The sequence below is a fragment of the Symsagittifera roscoffensis genome, chromosome 1, assembly GCF_963678635.1.
Source record: "Symsagittifera roscoffensis chromosome 1, txSymRosc1.1, whole genome shotgun sequence".
Classification (NCBI taxonomy): domain Eukaryota; kingdom Metazoa; phylum Xenacoelomorpha; order Acoela; family Convolutidae; genus Symsagittifera; species Symsagittifera roscoffensis.
In genome coordinates this window covers 30,354,391-30,374,519 of record NC_087062.1, presented here as the reverse complement: position 1 = coordinate 30,374,519, position 20,129 = coordinate 30,354,391, and the positions used below count along the sequence as shown (strand labels likewise).

Here is a 20,129-nt window from a genome sequence, read left to right as displayed (position 1 = left end):
GCTCAAAAGGAAAATTCTAGAGTCTTGAGTCTTGAGAGGGAGGGCGCTCGAGGGTGAACTCTGATGAAATCTGGGTTCACGAAAAAGAAATTTTAACGAATAAGATATTGTTATTAATATGCTAGATCTATTATATAAATCAAAATGCTGCATGACGATTTCCTGATTGAATAGGACAAAAGAAATTTTAAATCACCAGCTTAAAAAGCGGGAATTCATAAGGTGCAGGTGTGTGCAGATTTTGATTGCTGTTTAGCGATAGTGTGAAAATTTTATATGGTCGTGAATTTTGGAAGGTAGATAAACTTGAGTCTGCTGCAAACTTCTGTAAATGACCACTGGCACTGTATCTTGAGTGACACTCGGGCTTCAGGGGATTCACTGACAACGACAGCACGCGATGAGGACATCGATCTTGAGTCCGGGGAGTATGTGCCAGTCGGTCATATCTGGAAGTTTGACCTTGAGAGACACGAAAATACGTAATTTTGGAGTGAAGTTTTAATTTTCAAAATTTCGAATGGAGCCTGTCATGCTCAGTTTTCTCGTACCAACTGAAAACATAAAGTAAGAAATCAGAACATCCGAATTTACAATTGCGGGAAAATACTAAAGAAAAACAGCGGGAAATTGCTATTCGCAATTTCCAGATATAAAATAGGACACGGGTAGAGCTGTCTTATCCCGAAATAGGAGGAGAGACGATAAATAGAAGAAAGAACGACTATTCGGAACGAACTAGAGTGAACCTTCAATGGAAAGGTGGACAGCTTGAGTGTCCCAATGCTTCATACAAAAACTCAAATTCTAGAGCCAGAATTTACTTCTGTTACCAAAACTGACCAGTATTAAACTTATCTAGTTATATTATCTAATTCTTGAGCTGCTTACCAATTTAATTACTCCCTGTACTCGAGTACATCAACATGTGAGTCCCCAATTTAAATTTCTCGAGTGTGTTTTATGATTGTTATGTTGAGATAAGGCGAGTTTTAGGTTGATCCATCTGAAATGGATCAAAGTTTCACTGTCCAATAAAAAGTAACTTAACGGATTGTTCCAACCCTGTTTTTAACGGCGTTCGCGTATTTTGGGTATTTTGAGACCTAAGTATGGGGACGTTCTTATTTTCTAGAGTGGAGGGATATTTTGGTAGTAGCCTTCAAGCTGTAGCGGGTTCTAGTCTCATGTCGCAAGCGAACCGAATTGGCTCCGACCGTTCTTGAGGTAGAAAAACACAAGAGATAGTGTCCCTGACTCTTGAGCCAATGGTTATTGGGCCTATTTTTCTTAAGCCTCATATGTGACTGCAGTAGGCGACTGTTACAGAAACTATTGGCCTTACAGAAGCATCAAACAAAAAAGATACTTCAAAACGGATATCAAAAACGATGAGCTTCAACTAACTCAAAAATCACTGAGCGGTCTTCGAACCTTCTTCAAAAACAACGTTTAGCAAAAAAACGTGGTCCTTGACAGCATTGCAAACCAACCATCCAGAATTTTTTTCTTGTAATCAGTGGTGTAATTGTTGAACATACAAGCCTCTCTAGGTAAGCTTATAGCTCTCGGAACTCCCAAATTAAACATTCCAAACAAATGAGTTCAAACACGGAACAAAAAAAAATTGTTGGGAATAGAGTCGAAACTTAAGACAGCAGCTACTTCCTAGTATCCTCGATGCAAAGTTTTCAACCCCATGCTAAACCCTGCCCTAAAACTATATCTGACCCCTAAAATATTCTGGTTTGCTATAATGGCTACTGGTCATCTGAAGTTTTTTTCTATTCGCTCAATGCCTGATCGAAAATAGCTACCGTGGAATTGCTTGTTCACCTAATCTAATTTATTGATTTCTCGCGTCGACCATTATCATATTCAGGTTTCTGCTCAAGGACCGCTCATCTTATTTTCAATTTTATTATGCTGATTTTCTTTTTTTAGTGGGCATCAAATATGCATTGAAAAAGCACCTTGAAAATTGCATTTTGTTGCGTATAAATTTTCAATGTCTCGTTAGCTGTTATGATATTATGTTTTAGAAAACAACAAAGTTTGACGCGTTTCGATTTTATTATCATCATCAGAACTGAAAATCAAAAAAGGAACTGATTATAAATACAGACACTAAACAATGACAGAAACAAGTTACTAGCTGATATACATCAGAACATAGAAACAAGAAAATCCCGCGCCTGCCTCTGCTCACAGTTTCACAGTTGATATTATGTTTTCAATAAAATATCATCTACTAATATTTTCAGTTGAAAATGTCTCGTCGAGGAAAGGGAGGTGGAGGAAGCAAGTTCCGAATCTCTTTGGCACTTCCTGTTGGCGCTGTGATAAATTGCGCAGATAACACGGGAGCCAAAAATTTGTACATCATTTCGGTGAAAAGAATCCACGGAAGGTTGAATAGGCTTCCCGCAGCTGCGGCTGGTGACATGGTCATGGCAACAGTTAAAAAAGGCAAACCCGAACTGCGGAAAAAGGTGTGTTGAACATAATTTTAAAATCTCGATCCGTTTCTTCATTCTCAATGTTTTCTCTGAACATAAAATAGTTTCAAATTCTCTATCCCTTTCTTCATTCTTGATGTTTTCTCGATTCCATGTCTTAATATCATAATGATCATTCTAGCACCTTTTCACCGACCTGTTTTCCATTCATTAACTGGCATTTTTTGGTATGATCCTGCATGAATTTTGAACTAATTGTGCTAGCTCTCAGCAATCACTTTTCGCATCTGTCAATTGTTTTTTTTGGGACTTTCCAATCAGTTAATTGTACTGCTATTTATTATACAGGTTATGCCCGCTGTCGTCATCAGGCAGCGCAAACCCTACCGGAGGAAGGACGGTGTTTTCATCTACTTTGAGGACAATGCAGGAGTCATTGTCAATGTCAAGGGCGAAATGAAAGGTTCCGCTATCACTGGCCCAGTTGCCAAAGAGTGCGCCGATCTATGGCCCAAGATCTCGTCCAATGCTTCATCAGTAGCTTAACTTAAAGTGAATTGAAGTTTGATGAACTAATTTTTTTCTGCACTACCATTCAATTATTCAAAGCTCCCATATAAAGTAGTAATAGTCAATCAAACCTCTTTGCTCTGCCTACACTAGCAACTACTGATTTGTTTTTCAGTTAGGGCATGTTGAATAGTTTTGAGTTTGTTTGACTTACCTCTTCCATGGTCATCGAGTTGGCCAACCATCAATCAGACTGGCGATGGACCATGTCCTTTTGCCGAATTCCAGAGGATCCTCTGTAAGTTGATGCTTAGATCATTATCACCTTGAAGTAAACTCAGCTGTTTTAGTTTCTGTAGATAATGAAGTAATGATTTTGTTATCTAGAATGCCTCGGGAAGTTTTGGAAGCTCGAATGGTGACCCCGAGAGTCTCTACACTAAACTGGAGAGAGTAGGGAAAGGTTCATTTGGCGAAGTCTTCAAAGGGATAGACAACAATACGAAACAGGTTGTGAATCAAATTCAAATCAAATAATCCAAAATCTCAATTTGTTCTTTTTGTATCTAGCTAGTTTTTGTAGTTTAAGTTATAGTTCCTCGCGTATACAACGTGCAATTTTGTGTTACCTCTTGGTCAACTAATACTCTTTATATGGACAGGTTGTGGCCATTAAGCTGATTGACCTCGAGGAGGCGGAGGATGAGATAGAGGATATCCTGCAGGAGATCAAGACCCTGTCCCAATGTAGGTCCCCTCACGTCATCAACTACTTCAACTCATTCCTTAAGGGCACCAAACTCTGGATTATCATGGAGTACCTCGGAGGAGGATCGGCCCTAGATCTAGTGAGTAATTTAAAATAGAAGTTGACGGGTTACCAATGATGATAAAACCATCTTTGTGGATCAATTAAAAGTGATGTTTGTTCTTAATTATTGAGCATAATATATAGCATGCTCAATATGGTAACGCTTGCGATTAGCAAGCGTTATCAAAGCGGAATATATACTTTTTTTCCGGGTGAGCAACTTGTTTAAAAGAGTCACTAGGTATCTTGGCTCATAATGAGTTCACTTTTCTTTGCCTCTCCGGCTTGCTTGTTATGAAGCTTACGAATACGTCTGGGATGGCAAAGGTCCTGGGTTAGAATCTGACCAGGACATGTTTTTGTTTCCAAACGGGAAATGTTCAGTTTCAAGAGAAATGTCAGCCTATTATTTTGTCACATTGGATCCAATTTTTTTCTGCTTTACGCAATTTTCCCTAATTTTGCTTTGTGTTTTGATTTACCCCTGCAAATTGTAATTTCACTAACCTTGACTTGGTATATTTTCTCGCTCATAAACTTTCTTTGGCAAAAATAATTTCGACTAATACTTTATTGGCTTAGTGACCTAATTATGGGTCGTTTCAAGGAAAGCATTAGTTTATGCTTCCCTCCGGATTGCACATAATGATAAAAAGTCTTAGAATAAGGATTTATAGTTAAAAGTTTTTCATGACAACAATTTGTTTTCGAATTTACGGGAAGTTTTGTCGGCTCAGTTGACACTTGATAACTGTTTTTGAGCTCTCATTAAACGCTGTCTATTGCATTTCTGGACGTGTTTTCCGCAAATAAAACATCATTAAAGACAAAATTTTGAAGTTTTGATTTGAACGTTGCAATTTTTTCACTTTTTTGGGCTTAGTGGCTCTCCTTTCCTGTCTGCTAGCCTCAATGCTACTTTTGCGTGGGACCACAAGTGTTGCGAAGCCTCGCTTCGCTTTTGTGCAATTTATCGTTTGAATCAATAAACCACTGAATTGTTTTTTTCTGAGTTGGGAAGTTTTGATCTGAACGTTCGACAATTTTGACACAAAAAAAATTTTCAAATCTGTTCCAGATGAAGCCAGGTCCTTTCGAAGAAGTCTTTATTGCGACCATTCTACGTGAAGTCCTAAAGGGACTGGAGTATCTGCATAGTCAGAGGAAGTTGCACAGAGACATCAAGGCGGCCAATGTGTTGTTGGCGGAGAATGGGGACGTGAAATTGGGGGACTTCGGTGTGTCTGGTCAATTGACAGACACGCAGATGAAGAGGAACACTTTTACTGGCACTCCTTTCTGGATGGCACCCGAAGTGATTCAGCAATCAGAATACGACTACAAGGTAAGGATACTAAGTTTCGACTCTATGAAGGTAAATGCATGTCTATTTTGTCATTAGATCAGCTGCAAATAACCTACATTTGATCGTACTTCTATCATGAAATTGGAAGATGACATTCGGTTTTATGGATGTCAGCTTTGGTTTCGTCAGTTTAAATACAATTTTTGCTTAACTGAAAAGTCCCACGTGATACTTTGCTGTTGAGTTGATACGATACGGACGAAATATTTTAATGAAAAAGTAATATTTTCTCGCTTTGAAGAATTTAGTTTGTAACGTTTATCGACTTAGTTCCCTTCATGAATGGCAGGGAAGATATTGAGATGCTATCTTGTTTTTGGTTTGCGTCAATAGAACAGGGATTTTATGCTGCCCAAAACAGCGAGTTTTCAGAGCTACTTTTCTATTGCATGAATAATCTGTAAAATTCTGATTAAAAAATGATCTGCCTTTTTTTCTTTAAGTTTCAAAACTGATGATAGCAATTTCAATGAAATTAATTGTCACCAGGGTACGCTCCAAGTGGGTTTCATCAAACCCTTAGCGTATCCACTTTAATTATCGGTAACGATTGACCATTAACGATTTGTGTAAAAAAGTTTTGCCAATTTGTTTAATTTTGTATTTTTGTTAATTGCTTGTGTAATTCTGATTCTTAGAGTGAAATAATTTCTTATTCTGGTTTATTTTGAGAAGATTAGACTATCCTAACTCCCTTCTTTGTGCTCTAGGCAGATATCTGGTCTCTGGGTATAACTGCAATTGAGTTGGCCCATGGGGAGCCCCCGTTCTCGAAGCTGCACCCGATGCGAGTTCTCTTCCTCATTCCTAAGCAACCCTCGCCTGTTTTAGAGGGCAGCTTCTCCAAAGGCTTCAAGGAGTTCGTAGAACACTGTCTCAACAAAAACACTGCATATGTAAGTGGAATACCAAAACATATATTCTTCTCATAGTGTTAACATATATATATGTGAATGAAGGCTTTTTACATGTGAATGAATGAAGCTCCCTTTTTTTGTCGCTTTTGTTTAGTTCCTTGACTCTTTTCCAATTTCCTTTTGGCTATGATTTGTAGAATTCAATTGTGCTGGCTAACCCCTGAACCTCATTGTTCTGAATTGATTTTGGATTTTCTTAACCCGCTGGTAGTCGATCGATTCTTGAATCATACTTACACTTCGAAAGCAAGTGTCTTGTAACCGGGAAGTAGAATTTTTTCCCGTAAACAACTTTTCTTACACATTATCAGCTTGATTAATCATTGAATCTTAACAACTACGAGGTTCCTTTGCACTTGGCCAAGAGGTAACGAAGGTCCCGAATTTGTATCCCTGCCGGACCTTGTTTATTCAGTGTGTATGAGTCTTTCACTTTTTGAAAAAAAAAATGTAAAAAATTTAACCGATTTTCAGAAAGGTATCAAGGAAAGCCCGGCTGCTCCCCTGTGTGCACGCATACTCCCATCGTCTCTTTTTACTTTACATCTATTTACTTTACTTACTTTGAAAAAGTCTGTGGAGGCAATATTTGAGCTATATTTTTGTTTTCGTTTTTGAAAAAACTACCCCCTCTAATCTGCAGTTTTGGTTTCAATGAATAGGACAGATTTTAGAAAGTCACCTGCATAATTGGCTACGCCCAAATTATTATTTTTAACACATAAAGATATGGCCCTCGGAATAGTCAAATTGTTGATTTTTTGACCATTTTTGATTTTTTTCACTTTTGTAAAATCCCCCTTTTCTAAGATTGTGGTTTCAATGGACATAGCGCTGATTTTTTGACATCAAATTTTTTGACCGTTTTTCTAAACTTTTTTGAAATTTCTCGAAAACTATCCTCCGTTATCTAAAAAAAATGGTCGGGAAAAGCTCCTTTGCGTACGCATCTACGCCTATTTTTTTTTGAAACAGGACGTTATGGGCCTCAGAGAAGTAAAAATTTTGACCGTTTTTTTTGAAAATTTTTGACTTTTCTCGAGAACTACGTCCCAAATCCAGAACTACGTCCCAACGTACGCAATTCTGATTTCATTGGTTAAAACGAAACAAGAACTACCGTTCGAATTCTCAGGTGAAGTGTTCAGTCAAAAGCCTGGTTTTGGAAATCTTCTATCTAAATTAGCTCCTTGTCTTGCTTTTTGCAGAAAACATTTGTGGAATTCGAAAAGTCAGGTTTTTGAACTTCTGACCGTTTTGGTAGATTTTTGAATTTTCATAAAACCTACTTTCAAATCTGAGAAAAAACTAAATTGAAAAAACAGGTTGCGATATTTTTTCTGTGGAAGAGGCGACTCCTCAATTTTTTAAAAGTGAAAGGTTATTTCCTTGGAAAAATTCCAATATCTCAAAAGTTTTCACCCTTCTTTAGTATTTTAGTAGAGAATCAACTAAGGTTTTAGACAAATATCAATTTATGAAATAACACATTTCGTCTCGCATTAGTATAAAAAATTTAAAAAATAACAAACAGGTGCGTCCAGCTTAAGCTGGGCCCCTAGTTGTCTTTCATCGAAGCATAGGAAAGTTTTTTGGTTCTTTGTTTTTTGTTTATTACTTTTCATTTTATCGACTTATTTCTTTTGTTTGTGTTTATTTGCAAGTGATTCAAAGCATCGCTTTGCCTTTGTGTATAACCTTTCAATTTTTCTTACTTACGAGGTGACTTGTGATCAGGATTTAAGACTTTTTTCCCGTAAACAACTTTAACACTTTGTGCCGACATTCTCACATGCTTAAAGACTGACATTCTCAATTTCCCGAAAATTCAATTCTTTTTTTTAAGTTCAGATGGGGTAATAATTATGTTTTTCGAATAAAAAAACTGAAAAATGTTCATTTTTTAAATCGAATTTGTGTTTTTCGTTTTTCGTCCTAATTTCTGTGGGCTGATTTTGGGTTTTTTTCAAATGCAATTTATATTATCTGTCAACCCTTTCGAGTGGTTTTTTTAAAGCTGGGTTTTTATTTTTTGATTCCATTTTTTTTTATAATTTAAAGTTGCTCTAGCTTGAATTTACCAACTCTGATTGTTTGCACAAGCAATGCTTGTGTTATACTATGAACTATCTTTTTTTTTCAACCTAAGTCGCAAATATTGTTGCGATAAAATGTGTTCGTTTTGAAAGTGTTCATTTTGATCAGTAACCAGCTATTAAGTGCATGCAATGCTAGGGATAATAACACAGACTATTATTGTTCGCACTTTTGTAAACGAAAGTAACGGAATATTTGTGCTCGTAGTGGTTTTTTTCTTCAGTTAAATTTCGACTTTATCTAGCCATTTTTGACGGATTTTTTTCGATCAGTCGAAAAGTATTGTCGTCCTGAGTTTAAATTTGGAAAAAACTTTCACTTGATATTTTTTGATTCCAACTTTTTTATAATTAAAAATTGCTCTTGCTAGAATTTATCAACTCTGATTGTTTACACAATCAATGCCTGTGTTATACTATGAACTATCTTTTTTTATCAACCTAAGTCGCAAAAATTGTTGCGATAAAATGTGTTCGTTTTGAAAGTGTTCATTTTGATCGGTAACCAGCTATTAAGTGCATGCAATGCTAGGGATATTAACACAGACTATTATTGTTCGCACTTTTGTAAGCGAAAGTAACGGAATATTTGTTCTCGTAGTGGTTTTTTCTTCAGACAAATTTCGACTTTAACTAGCCATTTTTGACGGATTTTTTTTATATCATTCAAAAAGTATTGTCGTCCTGAGTTTAAATTTGGAAAAAACTTTCACTTGATAAACTTTTGTAAAGTTATGGAAGTTTTAAAATTGCCATTTTGGCCAATTGGGGATAATTAACGCGCGATACATTTCGAGCTATTAACGCGGAAGCGGAGATTTAATTCGTCATAGAAGTCGTTCCAAATTGGTTTAACGAAGCTTATTTGGAACGATTAATGAAGCTTATTTGCCATAATTGAGTTGTTACTAGAAGCGAAATGTATCACTTTGTTTTTAATATGGCGTGTGGGGGAATGTTTTTTACAAAAAAAATCTGAAGTTAAAAAAAATTCGTTTTATTTTCATTACTTTTAATTTTTTCTTGTTATTACTGCTCGATAGACTGCTCTATAAATTGAGGCATGTTAGTTGGTGAATTTTTTTTTCAAATTGACTGGTACTGCCAATTCGTCATAATTGACATACGTCAAGAAAATTTTAAGACTCAAGGTTTTACTCATTCAGTTTTTCCAGTAGCGTTATCTGTCATATTTTTGCTTGTGTATGCGAAATGCAGCTTCGCGCCTCTGTGTAATAATTTTATATCGTTTTTTTCGGTTAAACGAGCTGAACGTTTATGATATCGGCTTCGTCAAATTTGCGGTGAGGTTTCAAGGGGAAATTATAATTATTGTTTTTGTCTGTTTTAGTAGGGATGGGTCGTAAAACTTTAACTTTCTAAAAGATATTTTTTAAGCTAGAATATTTTTATGTCTAGAGTTGAGGTTTGACGAGGGTCAATCCAATTTTTTTGCCTTAGTTGCCTCGCGGGCATTGATTTTTGGTACGTTTTAAGTCTGTTTATCTTTCAAGTTTATCTTTCAAGACAATGGTATGAATTAAATTTTTGTAGTTTTCGTTTTTCGGCTTTTAATTTAATTTTTTTATCTCATTTTTTTGAAATTATTACTTTTATTCTATTCAATATTTTTCAATGCCATGTGTTAGATGTATCTCAGGAGTTGCAAAGCTCCGCTTTGCCTCTGTATAAAAATTAGTATCAGAAATTCTCAGTGTCGGCTAAATACTTGCTTGCAAGCCGTTCGGGCAAGCGAGTGTAGTGTCTTATGAACTAGCAAATTTTTTCAACCCAACTAGCAAATAGAGAAGTGCAGCAACAATTACATAGCATCTCTTTTATCTGCTTTTTTGTTGGCTTATCACGCAAACATCGAGCAGTTGTGGGACGTGGTTAAGTCGAGGACGTGATATATTTCTTCATGTCGGGGTTCAAAAGTATCAAAAAATTTTTAGCCACGGCAATTTAATTGCTCTCACTTTGATAAACTTTATTATAGCTTCTTTGCTTTTTTTTCGGTTCTGTTTGCGAATTGCAGCTTCGCCTTATGTAAAAAAAGCTGTGATTTGTATTGTTTTGTGCGTTTAGCGACCGAGTGCGAAGGAACTGCTTAAGAACCGATTCATAGTGCGCAACAGTAAGAAGCCAGCTGTGCTGGTGGAACTGATTGACAAGTACAGGAAGTGGCAGGCGGAGAGGGGCCACACAGATAGGAATGGGCGGTCCACCCGAGACGAAGAGGACGACCAGAAGGACGACGAAGACTCAGATTCAGCCCACAAGTAAGAAAAATGAGTAGCAGAAAGTAAGATATGTTACTAATACTTTTCGATTTAATCAGTGTTTGAAAGCACTTCTGTTGCCTGAAACGTTTACTTTTCCTTATACTGCAGTAATTTAAGGAATACTGTAGTAGTAACTTATACTGCAGTAGTTTTTGTATATTATTAATAGAGAGTTTGAAGAAAACGTTTCCCTTAAACTTAGTCTATCGGAATGCTCCATACATCTATCATCTATTGCCCATTTGTTCTTTCACTTCCCTTTTATTGCAATCTAGGTCAGTGGGTGAGTGGAATTTCCCGATGGGCACAGTGAAAATGCGAGAGCAGCTAGATTCAATGAGTATCTCGGACTCCAGCGGCACTCCTAGTCCTGCGACAACCCCCTCGTCAGAGGGGGATAAGAATGTCACCAACAGTCCCAACAAGAGAATCAGTGTCGTCTCGGACACCTGGAGCAGCCAACTAGTGCCTATGTTTTCCCGACTCAGAACTCAACACCTACATCGTCACGAGGCAGTGGACGAACTAGAGAGTTGCTTCTCTTACGTAGACAACATATCGCCTCTCAGTGTGGACAAGTTCACAGCATCCATCGTCAAAGTGATCTCGACAGCAGGAACTCAGAACGGAATCACAAGCGGCAACACCTCTTGATTTTTATTACAAGTAATCTGGAACAACATCTCGTAAATTGATTTCATCACAGCAAGAAATGAAGCCTTAAGTTTTCTTGTTAAGAGAAATTTTTCCAAAGAAAAAACCCCGCTTCAAAACTGCTTCATATTTCCAACTTCAGCTAATGATTCCTCTGAAGGACCCATTGCTCCTTAATTTGCTTTCGAGATTATTGTTGATATCGTTAACTGCAGTAAAGCCCACATTGTTCCTTAGTGTAAGATTAGAAAGTTTTCTCTCCTGCAATTGTTTTGATTTCTGTCGTTTCTTTTTGTGCTACTATTGGTTGTTGCGCGCATATAATTTGCTTCAAATGGAATGAGGCTGCAGATGGATTGGTTTGACTGTATTGGCTTGGCTCCACGAAACTGTTATTTTTTAACGTTTAAACTTTATTGACCTCAATTAGATGTCTCCAGTCTTTGTTTAGCTGAATTTGAAGTAAATTATTTAATGAGGAAAATGTGAATAATTTCGAAATACACCTGGGAAGGCGACTTAACTTGTCTTGTCCATTAGTTATTTAAAGCAAAATAAATTATCGAGGAGTTTCTATTTTTCGGATTGCTTATATACATACCATCATAATACTATTTGTGTACATTTGATGCGCTTTCTAATAAAGTTTACGAAATTTTGCTACCTGTTTTCAAGAATGTTTGGATTGAAATATCTTAGATATAAACTGGCTCAATAAATGTTACATTTTCAGATCGGGTGTTGAGTTAAATAGCGCCTGTAATTTAAGAAAGATCGGATTTTGTCTCAATGTTCCGATCACGTGACGATTCTCCTTCTATTCTGGACCGATGTCTGGTGCGAAACAGCACAGACATTCCACTACATGAACGCTTCTACAAATTATCTCAAATACACTCAGAACTAAGTCGCTCTTCGTATAGAAACCGACCAAATGTTATAGCTCCCGATGAAGTCAGAATTCAGATCAGACCCTTCTCTGCAAATCCAATGGAAACGGCACGAAGACATCAGAGTTCGATTCCGGCTTCAAACTTCAGAGCCGACAACATGATGACCTCATCTTCTAGACCGACAGCGTCTCGATTACAGAATCGCTCTTCGGGTGGCCGCTCAACAATGCGAATGGACCTGAAGCCGAAGAGTCTGAGTGAACGGATGCGGGATCTGTCGCCTTTGAGGGAAGCAATGAAAGCCAAATACTCGCCCAAGAAACGCCCAGAAGCCATATCAGAATCGGCCAGAGTGAAGAAGAAAGTCACTCAAAGATTGTCCGTGCAAGCTCGTTTAGGACAAAATACACAGAAATTGAGTGCAAAAGAGCGTCTAGCGAAAGCAGCGGGAGTCACTGGGTTTAAAAAGCCAATTCAAAACAGGGCACAAAGCAATCTGAATCGAACTTCTTTCAAGCCGAAAATGGAAAACAGACTGAAAGGAAGCTTCAAAAATAACATCAGCAAAAATAAGAATAAAAAATATTCATTAAACAATAAACAGAAAGCAGCAGTTAAAAATGGAGCTCTGGCTTCCAAAACGGCACGTAAACCAAAACCGAGTGCAAATGACCTCGACAAGGAGCTGGAAGATTTCATGGCGACTAAAAACTAGTTTTCTTCTTTATTTAAAGATGTATTCCTTCTCGCAATGCCTATTCCTGCTTTCTTGGTTACTGGTTTCACGTCCTTGGATTTTTCTGATGTATTTAGAGCGAATACTTTGCTAAGTGAAATTCAAACTGGATTCGCTGGTATCATGGAAAGTCCAATCGACAGTGTGACTTTAATTTTTGCCCATATGAATTGTTTCTAACTTTGATTAAGCTTTTTTTTTGATCGTGATAATGACCTATCGTGACATGTATTTTACCATTTGTTTTGTCAATTATAGTTCAATTTAATAACTTCTGGATTTTTTTTGATCTGAAGACATTCAAGAAGAAGAGTTCTCATTGCATCATTCATACATAATCAAGCTTTAAAGAACAAAAAGAGTAGCCTGCTGCTGTGCAAGTAGCAGAGAATATTCCGACCGCAGTTGCAAATAAGTAGATCAAATTGATTTTTAAAAATGGAAATTTGTATTTTTTGAGGTTAAAAGAACAAATCTGCTAAATTCAAACCTCCTAAAATAAAAACAAAAAAGGACTCGTAGTTTAAAGTAGAATAGCAGAATTTTTTCTAAATTACTCGGAATAGCTTTCTCTGAAGTTTTTCTGAATGGCCAAAAATTCAGAGCAGTTTTTCTTTAAATAATTGTCGAATTAATTTTACCAGTAACTAACAGTACCAGTTTCTACTTAACCCAAACCTGATATGCCGTCATTGTTTTTCTGATGTGTTGTCAAAGCTGAAAATTTTTCAAATAGTGAATACTTTTTTGTCTCCTTGAGTGCATCGACACTTTGCACCTAGTATGTTGGCTATATTTGTTCCAACCACTTCATGTTGAAAGTTTATGGTTTGGTGCTTCGTGCGAGATTTCAGCCAGCCCGAAAAAGCTTGCAGGGGTCCAAATAATTTTCCCTTTAAAGTCTTTTCAGTTTGATTCCGAGCTGTTAAATTTAAGACAAAAAGAACTGTTAAATTTTAGACAAAAAGAAAGGTAAATTCTTTTTGTCTAAAAATGTGAATGAGTTTTTGGTTATCAGTTTAGCTTGAGGCTACTTGAGTTGATCGGAGGGCTGAGAAGATTTTTCGGAGTCAATCAAAATCTGGAAAAAATTATGTTGATGTTACCATCCATAGTTAACACAAATACAAAAGTGCGTTTTTTTGTTAGTTTCTTCGATGTTCTAAATTTTGTAAAAACATGCAAAAACCGTGAATCCTGGACTAACGTTTTCTTAATTAATTGGAACGAATTCGGAAATAAAGCATTTTTTTCTGCCTAAGGTCTAAGAATAATTTATGCGTGAAAGTATTTAAAGGCAAAGCGCAAAGACTATGTGTGTAATTCGAGCAACTCTTGGGACAGAGGTATGAATCCGACGTATCTATCGCGTTTTTTCTTCTTTGACGATTGTAGAGCTCCAATTTGCGGTTTTTTGCTTGTGTTTGCACTAAGGAGCTTTAAAAGATGCAGTCTTTGGCACTGACAGATTTTCAGCCTGATTTGTAAATATTGCATAATGGTGTTTTCTCAAAGGTTTAACAAACATGTACGAGTGGGAAAGGGGTGTTTAAGTAAAGAACAAGTCCTGTTTGTTTTCCTAAGAGCAACTTACCATTTGGTTATTAGTTGTTTTCAGAATAGCACATACTTTTGATTCTGTAAGTTGTATCTGGTTGTTTCTTTTCAGTGTAGAATAATGAAGACTTTCATTCTTATTTCTATCTTTTATATCCTAATAGAGGCTGTTTTCTGCGCTTCTCAGAAATTTGAGGTAAGATTCAAAATCGTAATGTTGTATAGCATTATTATATTAATCGGTCTGCTTTTTTTTAGATGAGAGTTGAATACAGTTAGTGATACCCTGAAAGTTTGGCATTGCCTTAAAAGCGTAGTCAAAGTTGCTAATGTCAGAAATCAAAAGTTTTGGTTAAAAAAAACTGAGAAAATGAAGTTGTTATTGCCTTAAACACATCTGCCAAATTAGAGCGTCTTCTTTTTTTGTCTAGATTTTCTTCATAAATCTGGATAGGAGAGGAGAAAGGCGAGTGGAGGTGGATCAAGAACTCAATTCTGTCTTCCCGAATATGACTCACCACAGACTGAAGGCGGTAGATGCCAGGCAAGTCAAACATACTTTAATGATCGGTCAATCTGTTTTGCATGATCGGTCAATCTGTCTGGATTTGCATGATCGGTCAATCTGTCTGGATTTTACTCTACCCTGCCAGAAGGATAGCATATTTGGCATGGAATTTTCAATTTTGAGTGAAATTATGAAGTTAGTGTTTGATATCTGACATTGTCTTCATAAAAACTCAAATGAGATGGCTTCCCGTTTTTAGCAAAATTTGTTGTTTCATTTTGGTGGATTTAGGGAACTAAATAAGGACGTGCTGGTTGAAAATGGAGTGAAAGTGATGGAAGGATACCTGGACCCATATCACAAAAGGTATGCTAGTCATTTAGTTGATACATTTTCATGATTTGTGTTAAACCGCACTATTAAACCGCACTATTGGTGTATACTCATGATGGAGGGACCGAACGGTGGAAAACTTTAACCAATCAGAATAGTGGGGAGTTCCTATCGGCTAATTCACTTGCACGAAAACGAAGTCATTTTTAACAGAAAGTGAGTTATAGCAGCACGGCAAAGCTTTGCTGGACAATTCGTGCAGATATGCAGTAATTTTCTTTTCATCTTCTAAAATCGGTTTTAAATTTTTTTTTCCACAATACCCGACTTAGATTTCGCAATATTTGATAATTCATGTATCTACTTATTTTCTAATCAGTCATTATTAATTTTGATGGCCTGGATTTATTAGGTTTCTTGGAGATTTTTGTGATTTCTTTTAGATTTTTCAATACTCGATTTTCCATCATTCGGTCCCTCCATCATGAGGGACGCCACCAAAAGGTAATATGCATGTCAGTTTTATAGAACTCTTTTTTGCACGGCTCTCTTTTTGCGGTGTTGAGCAGATAGCTAAAAGCTTATTAAGTTTAAAAGAACGAAGTGATTTTAACTTAAGTAGGTCTTGATGATTTTTTGATTTTTCGCGGTTTGATTTTTTTCGTTCTTTTGTTTTACTTGTTTCAAGTACCAAACTTTGCAAAAAAGTGCCAATCATAAACAGTATTCGAAACTCAAAGAGCTTCAACGTGATATATTTTTTTCAATCGGCTTTTTTTCGTTTCCCTGTTTACTTACATTTTTCCAACTGTCTGTTGGCTATTTTTAAGTAGTTTGTTGAATGGTTTGTTTGGTTTGGCAATCGATGGATCAAGGGTCATCGATCTTTCAAATAAAAGCATATTTTCAAACTGATTTTTGGTGAATAAAGTGTCGAAGTCGTATACACCAGTTTCCTCATGGCACTTACGTAGCAAAGTGTATTCGTGCGAACTTTTTTAAACCTTAATTGCAAATAAAAGTGCAAGTGCTACTTTTGGTTGCATTTTTGAAGCGGAAGGATGCGGTAGCAGTATAATGTCATATGTGCTTTGACATTTGAAAAGTAAAAAGTTAACACAGCTGATGCATTTTTAATTCATCAAATGAACCGTAAAAATTTATTTGTTTCAAACAGCAGTACAATAATAAAAAGCTCGTTGTCAGAAATTTTAAAACTCAGGGTATCTCGCAATTTTTTTTGAAATGCATAATTTAGACATAATTTGGCTTTATGCTTTCCAATTTATTACATGCAAAATTGTGTCTTTTTGTATTTGGTGCTACTTTTGCTGCATCGAATTGGCAATTGATTAGCATATGTAGCTGCGTTATTGGTGGCTAGTTTTTGGGGATTGCAATCTTCCGTGGCTGAGTGGTTACTGCGTGAGACTCAAATTTGCTTGGTCGCAGATTTGAATCCGACATGTAGACGAGTTTTTGCTAATAAGAGGCTTATTCCTACTTTTTTCTTATTTCACTTGATAGCTGCTTTTTGGTCGTGTTCTCGCAAGTGTTTGCGAAGCGCAGCTTCGCCTCTGTGTAAAAAATTAGTGAATAATGTACGCATATGAAATTAATTATTCAAAAGTAATCACGAATGACGTTTCAGCTCCTTCGCCCCATTTTAGTGCCACCCATATTTATGCAGAACTAGAGCACGTGAGTGAGATCTAACCTTCTGTAAAGGTCATGTCATTCTTTATCTATTTGATTATCCCTTCACTTGGATTGCTAACTCTTCTGTCATACTAATTGTGCTGCATGCGCTATTTTCTTCCTTCAGCTATGCATTCAAAGTAAAAATTGGAATTAATTTTTTTTCTGTCTTTTGAGTCTTTAGGGGAAAAACAGCCTTTAAATTGATATTTGCTGTATGTCTACTCAGTTTTCAACTATTCGTGGCGCAACAGATTGTAATTTATTAATCAATCTATTTTAAATAAAATTTTTAGCTTACTTTTTGAGCGTTTTATTACATGATTTGGTGAAAACTGTCCGTATTGCTTGCATGCTGATTGTAAGTGTTTTTGGTCATGAACGGAGAAATGAATCGTGGAAATAGAAAACCTGTAGTGCTAAGGTGTCTGCTTTGTTTGAGCGAACATACCCAAAATCTGTTGTTGAAATATGAAATTACATATTCTGTTCAGGCCGATGAAGATGGGCGAGGTTGCGTGTTTCCTTAGTCACCACTCAGTGTGGACTGAAATATCCAACAGTAATATCCCACTCACTCTTATTGTGGAGGACGACGTCAAATTCAACCGAGGAGGAAAGGAGAACCTCGAAAAGCTTCTCAACGCAGTCATTGAGGAATTCGAGGAGAAGGGAGGGGAGCTGTTGTAAGTGGTTACCATGACCATACCCCGTAGTTTCCCATAGATAATATGTTATCTGTCTGTTGTTATGGGTCAGACATCTGTAATATTTTTGTAATGCGTGTATGCCGAATGAGCTATGCTCTTGGGTGCCCGTCGCATGCATTGTAATTTCAATTAAGTACATGTTACATAAAACATTGGTTTTCCAGTACGTTTCACTTTGTTTCAGGCATATGGGAAGTACAAAAATTCACCATTTAACTTTCGATGTTTTCGGGTAGAGCAGCGTTGAAGATTATTTTTCAGTAAGCTTCACAGTGTCTCTTATTTTTAGGTATCTGGGACGGAAGCCACAAGCAGACGATCTTGCGTGTGATGACTGTAAACTTCTGTCCAGACCAGGCTACTCCTACTGGACAGTGGCCTACATGTTGACTGCAGAAGGCGCCAAGAAACTCCTGAACACGAAGGTGCTGAGCCAGATGATTCCAGTGGACGAGTACATTCCCATGATGTTTGATCAGAATCCAGGCATAAATTTAACTTCGTAATCCTTTTACTTGTAACCAACAATAATAAGAGTTAATAAGACTTGTGATAAGCTGGCGTCAATTAACAGGATGTTTGATTTGTTGGATCTTTTTATTGGGTAAGTCAATTATTGATCCAAATGTAATTTAAAACACCTCAACTCACGAATTTCCAAAATGATAGTGTGAGAGTTTGAAGACCGATGTTTAAGTATTTTTTGAAAGGTTTCAATTAGTTTTGTTTTATGCTGCAATTTAATTACGCGAATAGGAATTCATGAAATCTTAAGTTAAATTGGTGAAATTGGATGCAGAATTTGATTCTTGGAGTGAGCGTCTCTCAGAAACAGAGTTGGAGAGTGTACTTTTGAAAGCTTACTCTGCGACGAACTTGTTAGCAGAACCCAGATGGTACCCCTCGGATAATTCGAGCTATGTCAGCGACACGGAGTTGTCAGACATCATTCATGAAACATAGTTTAGCTGTGTTCTATTCTGTTCGCCTTATAATTTCAATAAAAGTTCACTTATCACAGAAAAATTTGTAATTTTGATTGAAATTCATTCTTCAATGATTCAATGTTTTAAACTTGTCGTGAAGATTGTCTGTAGAGCAAAAGCTTACATTGCTTCAATTGGGGCAAACACAAGAAAAAAATCAGGGCTCAGGCTTTTTTAAGAGTAATGAACCTAGTGAGTGCTCTTATATAGGTCTTGCTGATTTTTTAAGAGTAACGAACGCAGTTGAATTTTGTTTTGTTTTTTTTTTTAGGAAAAAGTCTAAAATTTGTTCACGCTCAATTTTGATTTTTCGCGCGGTTTGACTTAAGATTTTTTTTTAAAATTCAGTGCATTTCTATAGTTAAAAGGAAGGCAAACTCCACTATTGAACAGCAAATTTGTTAAGGTCACGAAAACGCGATTGTCTTCTAATTGCGAAAATGGAAATCAATTATTAGATTTCCCAGCGAAGTAAAAGTTTTACCTATTGATCCAGTTTTCTCAAATTGGGTTAATTTAAAAAGAAAAAGTGCGCATCATAAATTGTGCTGCAAATTCAGAGAGTTTAAAGCCCTCTATTTTTTTCTTCGAAATTCAAAATTTGAAGATTAAAAAAACAAGTCGGTGTTTTTTTTCAGTTTCCTTGCGTTCGTTAATCTTTTCCAACTGTCAATTGGCTATGTTTATTAAGTAATTAATTGCTGCTTCTTAAGTTTCATAAGCTCAGTTTATTTGCGCAGCTAAGTTTTTCACTGTAAAGCCAGTTTTTCAGGGGTCTAAAAACAGAGTGGATGTGCAGTACTCAGATCATTACAATGCGAAGCGAGTGTTTTAGTACAAACCTTCTTTTTCTCCAAACCAAGTCGCAAATTTTGGTGCGGCATCTTTATAGTGCGGTACTCCAATAATCCAATAATGGTGGGACACCTTTAAAGATTTTTGATAGCATGTGCTTTGACATTCGAATAGTAATAAGTTAACAGAAATTTTCGAACTCAAAATCGCGCAATTTTTTGAAATGCATAATTTATAAATAATGTGGCTCTATGCTTTGCGATTTCTTACATTCAAAGTTAGTGTAGATGCCTTCAGTTTGTTATATTCCCCATAATTACTTGCAAAATTGAGTCTATTTTTATTTGGTGCCACTTTTGTTGAATCGCATGGGCAATTTATTAGCATATGTAGCTGCTTTTTTCGTGACCAGTGTTTGTCGGTTGTTAAGCTTGCGTGGCTGAGTTGATAGTGCGTGAGACTCAAAATCTTTTAATTGCAGTGTTTCGCAGATTCGAATGCTTCTCGTTGCCGAGGTTTTGCTAATTCGAGGCTTTTTCTACTTTTTCGTATTCCACTTGATAGAGCTTCTTTTTAGTCGTGTTTTCGCAGGTGTTTGTGAAGCGCAGCTTAGCCGATCTGTGTTAATTATTTGTGATGCATCTCGCGTATGCGTATTTGGATATTCTCAAAATAGCTGAGATTGTGCGATGTTTTGGCTCAGCACTTGCTGATATTGAGGGCCAATCTTCTCATTTTTGACAGCAAATCGATGAAATAATGAAGTGTGATGTTGAGGTTCGAATTTCGGTTAGGCTACATTTTTATTCTCGTCA

General features: G+C 36.6%; 3 protein-coding genes across 3 annotated transcripts; all 3 read left to right on the top strand.

Annotated features, from left to right (window-relative positions):
* The first annotated feature begins 2,261 nt into the window (after positions 1-2,261).
* LOC134842548 (large ribosomal subunit protein uL14-like) lies at positions 2,262-3,035 on the top strand. Its single transcript, XM_063858941.1, has 2 exons — positions 2,262-2,492; positions 2,808-3,035. Exons 1-2 carry the CDS (start codon positions 2,271-2,273, stop codon positions 3,003-3,005), a joined length of 420 nt encoding a protein of 139 aa, XP_063715011.1. The 5' UTR covers positions 2,262-2,270; the 3' UTR covers positions 3,006-3,035.
* A 104-nt stretch (positions 3,036-3,139) lies between these two features.
* On the top strand, positions 3,140-11,757 carry LOC134842539 (serine/threonine-protein kinase 26-like). The gene is made up of 7 exons (XM_063858929.1): positions 3,140-3,267; positions 3,357-3,479; positions 3,632-3,817; positions 4,859-5,125; positions 5,857-6,042; positions 10,248-10,441; positions 10,720-11,757. The coding sequence occupies exons 1-7, from the start codon at positions 3,229-3,231 to the stop codon at positions 11,096-11,098; spliced, it is 1,374 nt and encodes a 457-aa protein (XP_063714999.1). The 5' UTR covers positions 3,140-3,228; the 3' UTR covers positions 11,099-11,757.
* Positions 11,758-14,031: 2,274 nt separating this feature from the next.
* LOC134842531 (glycosyltransferase 25 family member-like) lies at positions 14,032-18,551 on the top strand. Its single transcript, XM_063858917.1, has 6 exons — positions 14,032-14,480; positions 14,716-14,828; positions 15,084-15,158; positions 17,318-17,509; positions 17,823-18,019; positions 18,333-18,551. The coding sequence occupies exons 1-6, from the start codon at positions 14,406-14,408 to the stop codon at positions 18,494-18,496; spliced, it is 816 nt and encodes a 271-aa protein (XP_063714987.1). The 5' UTR covers positions 14,032-14,405; the 3' UTR covers positions 18,497-18,551.
* Positions 18,552-20,129: the final 1,578 nt, after the last annotated feature.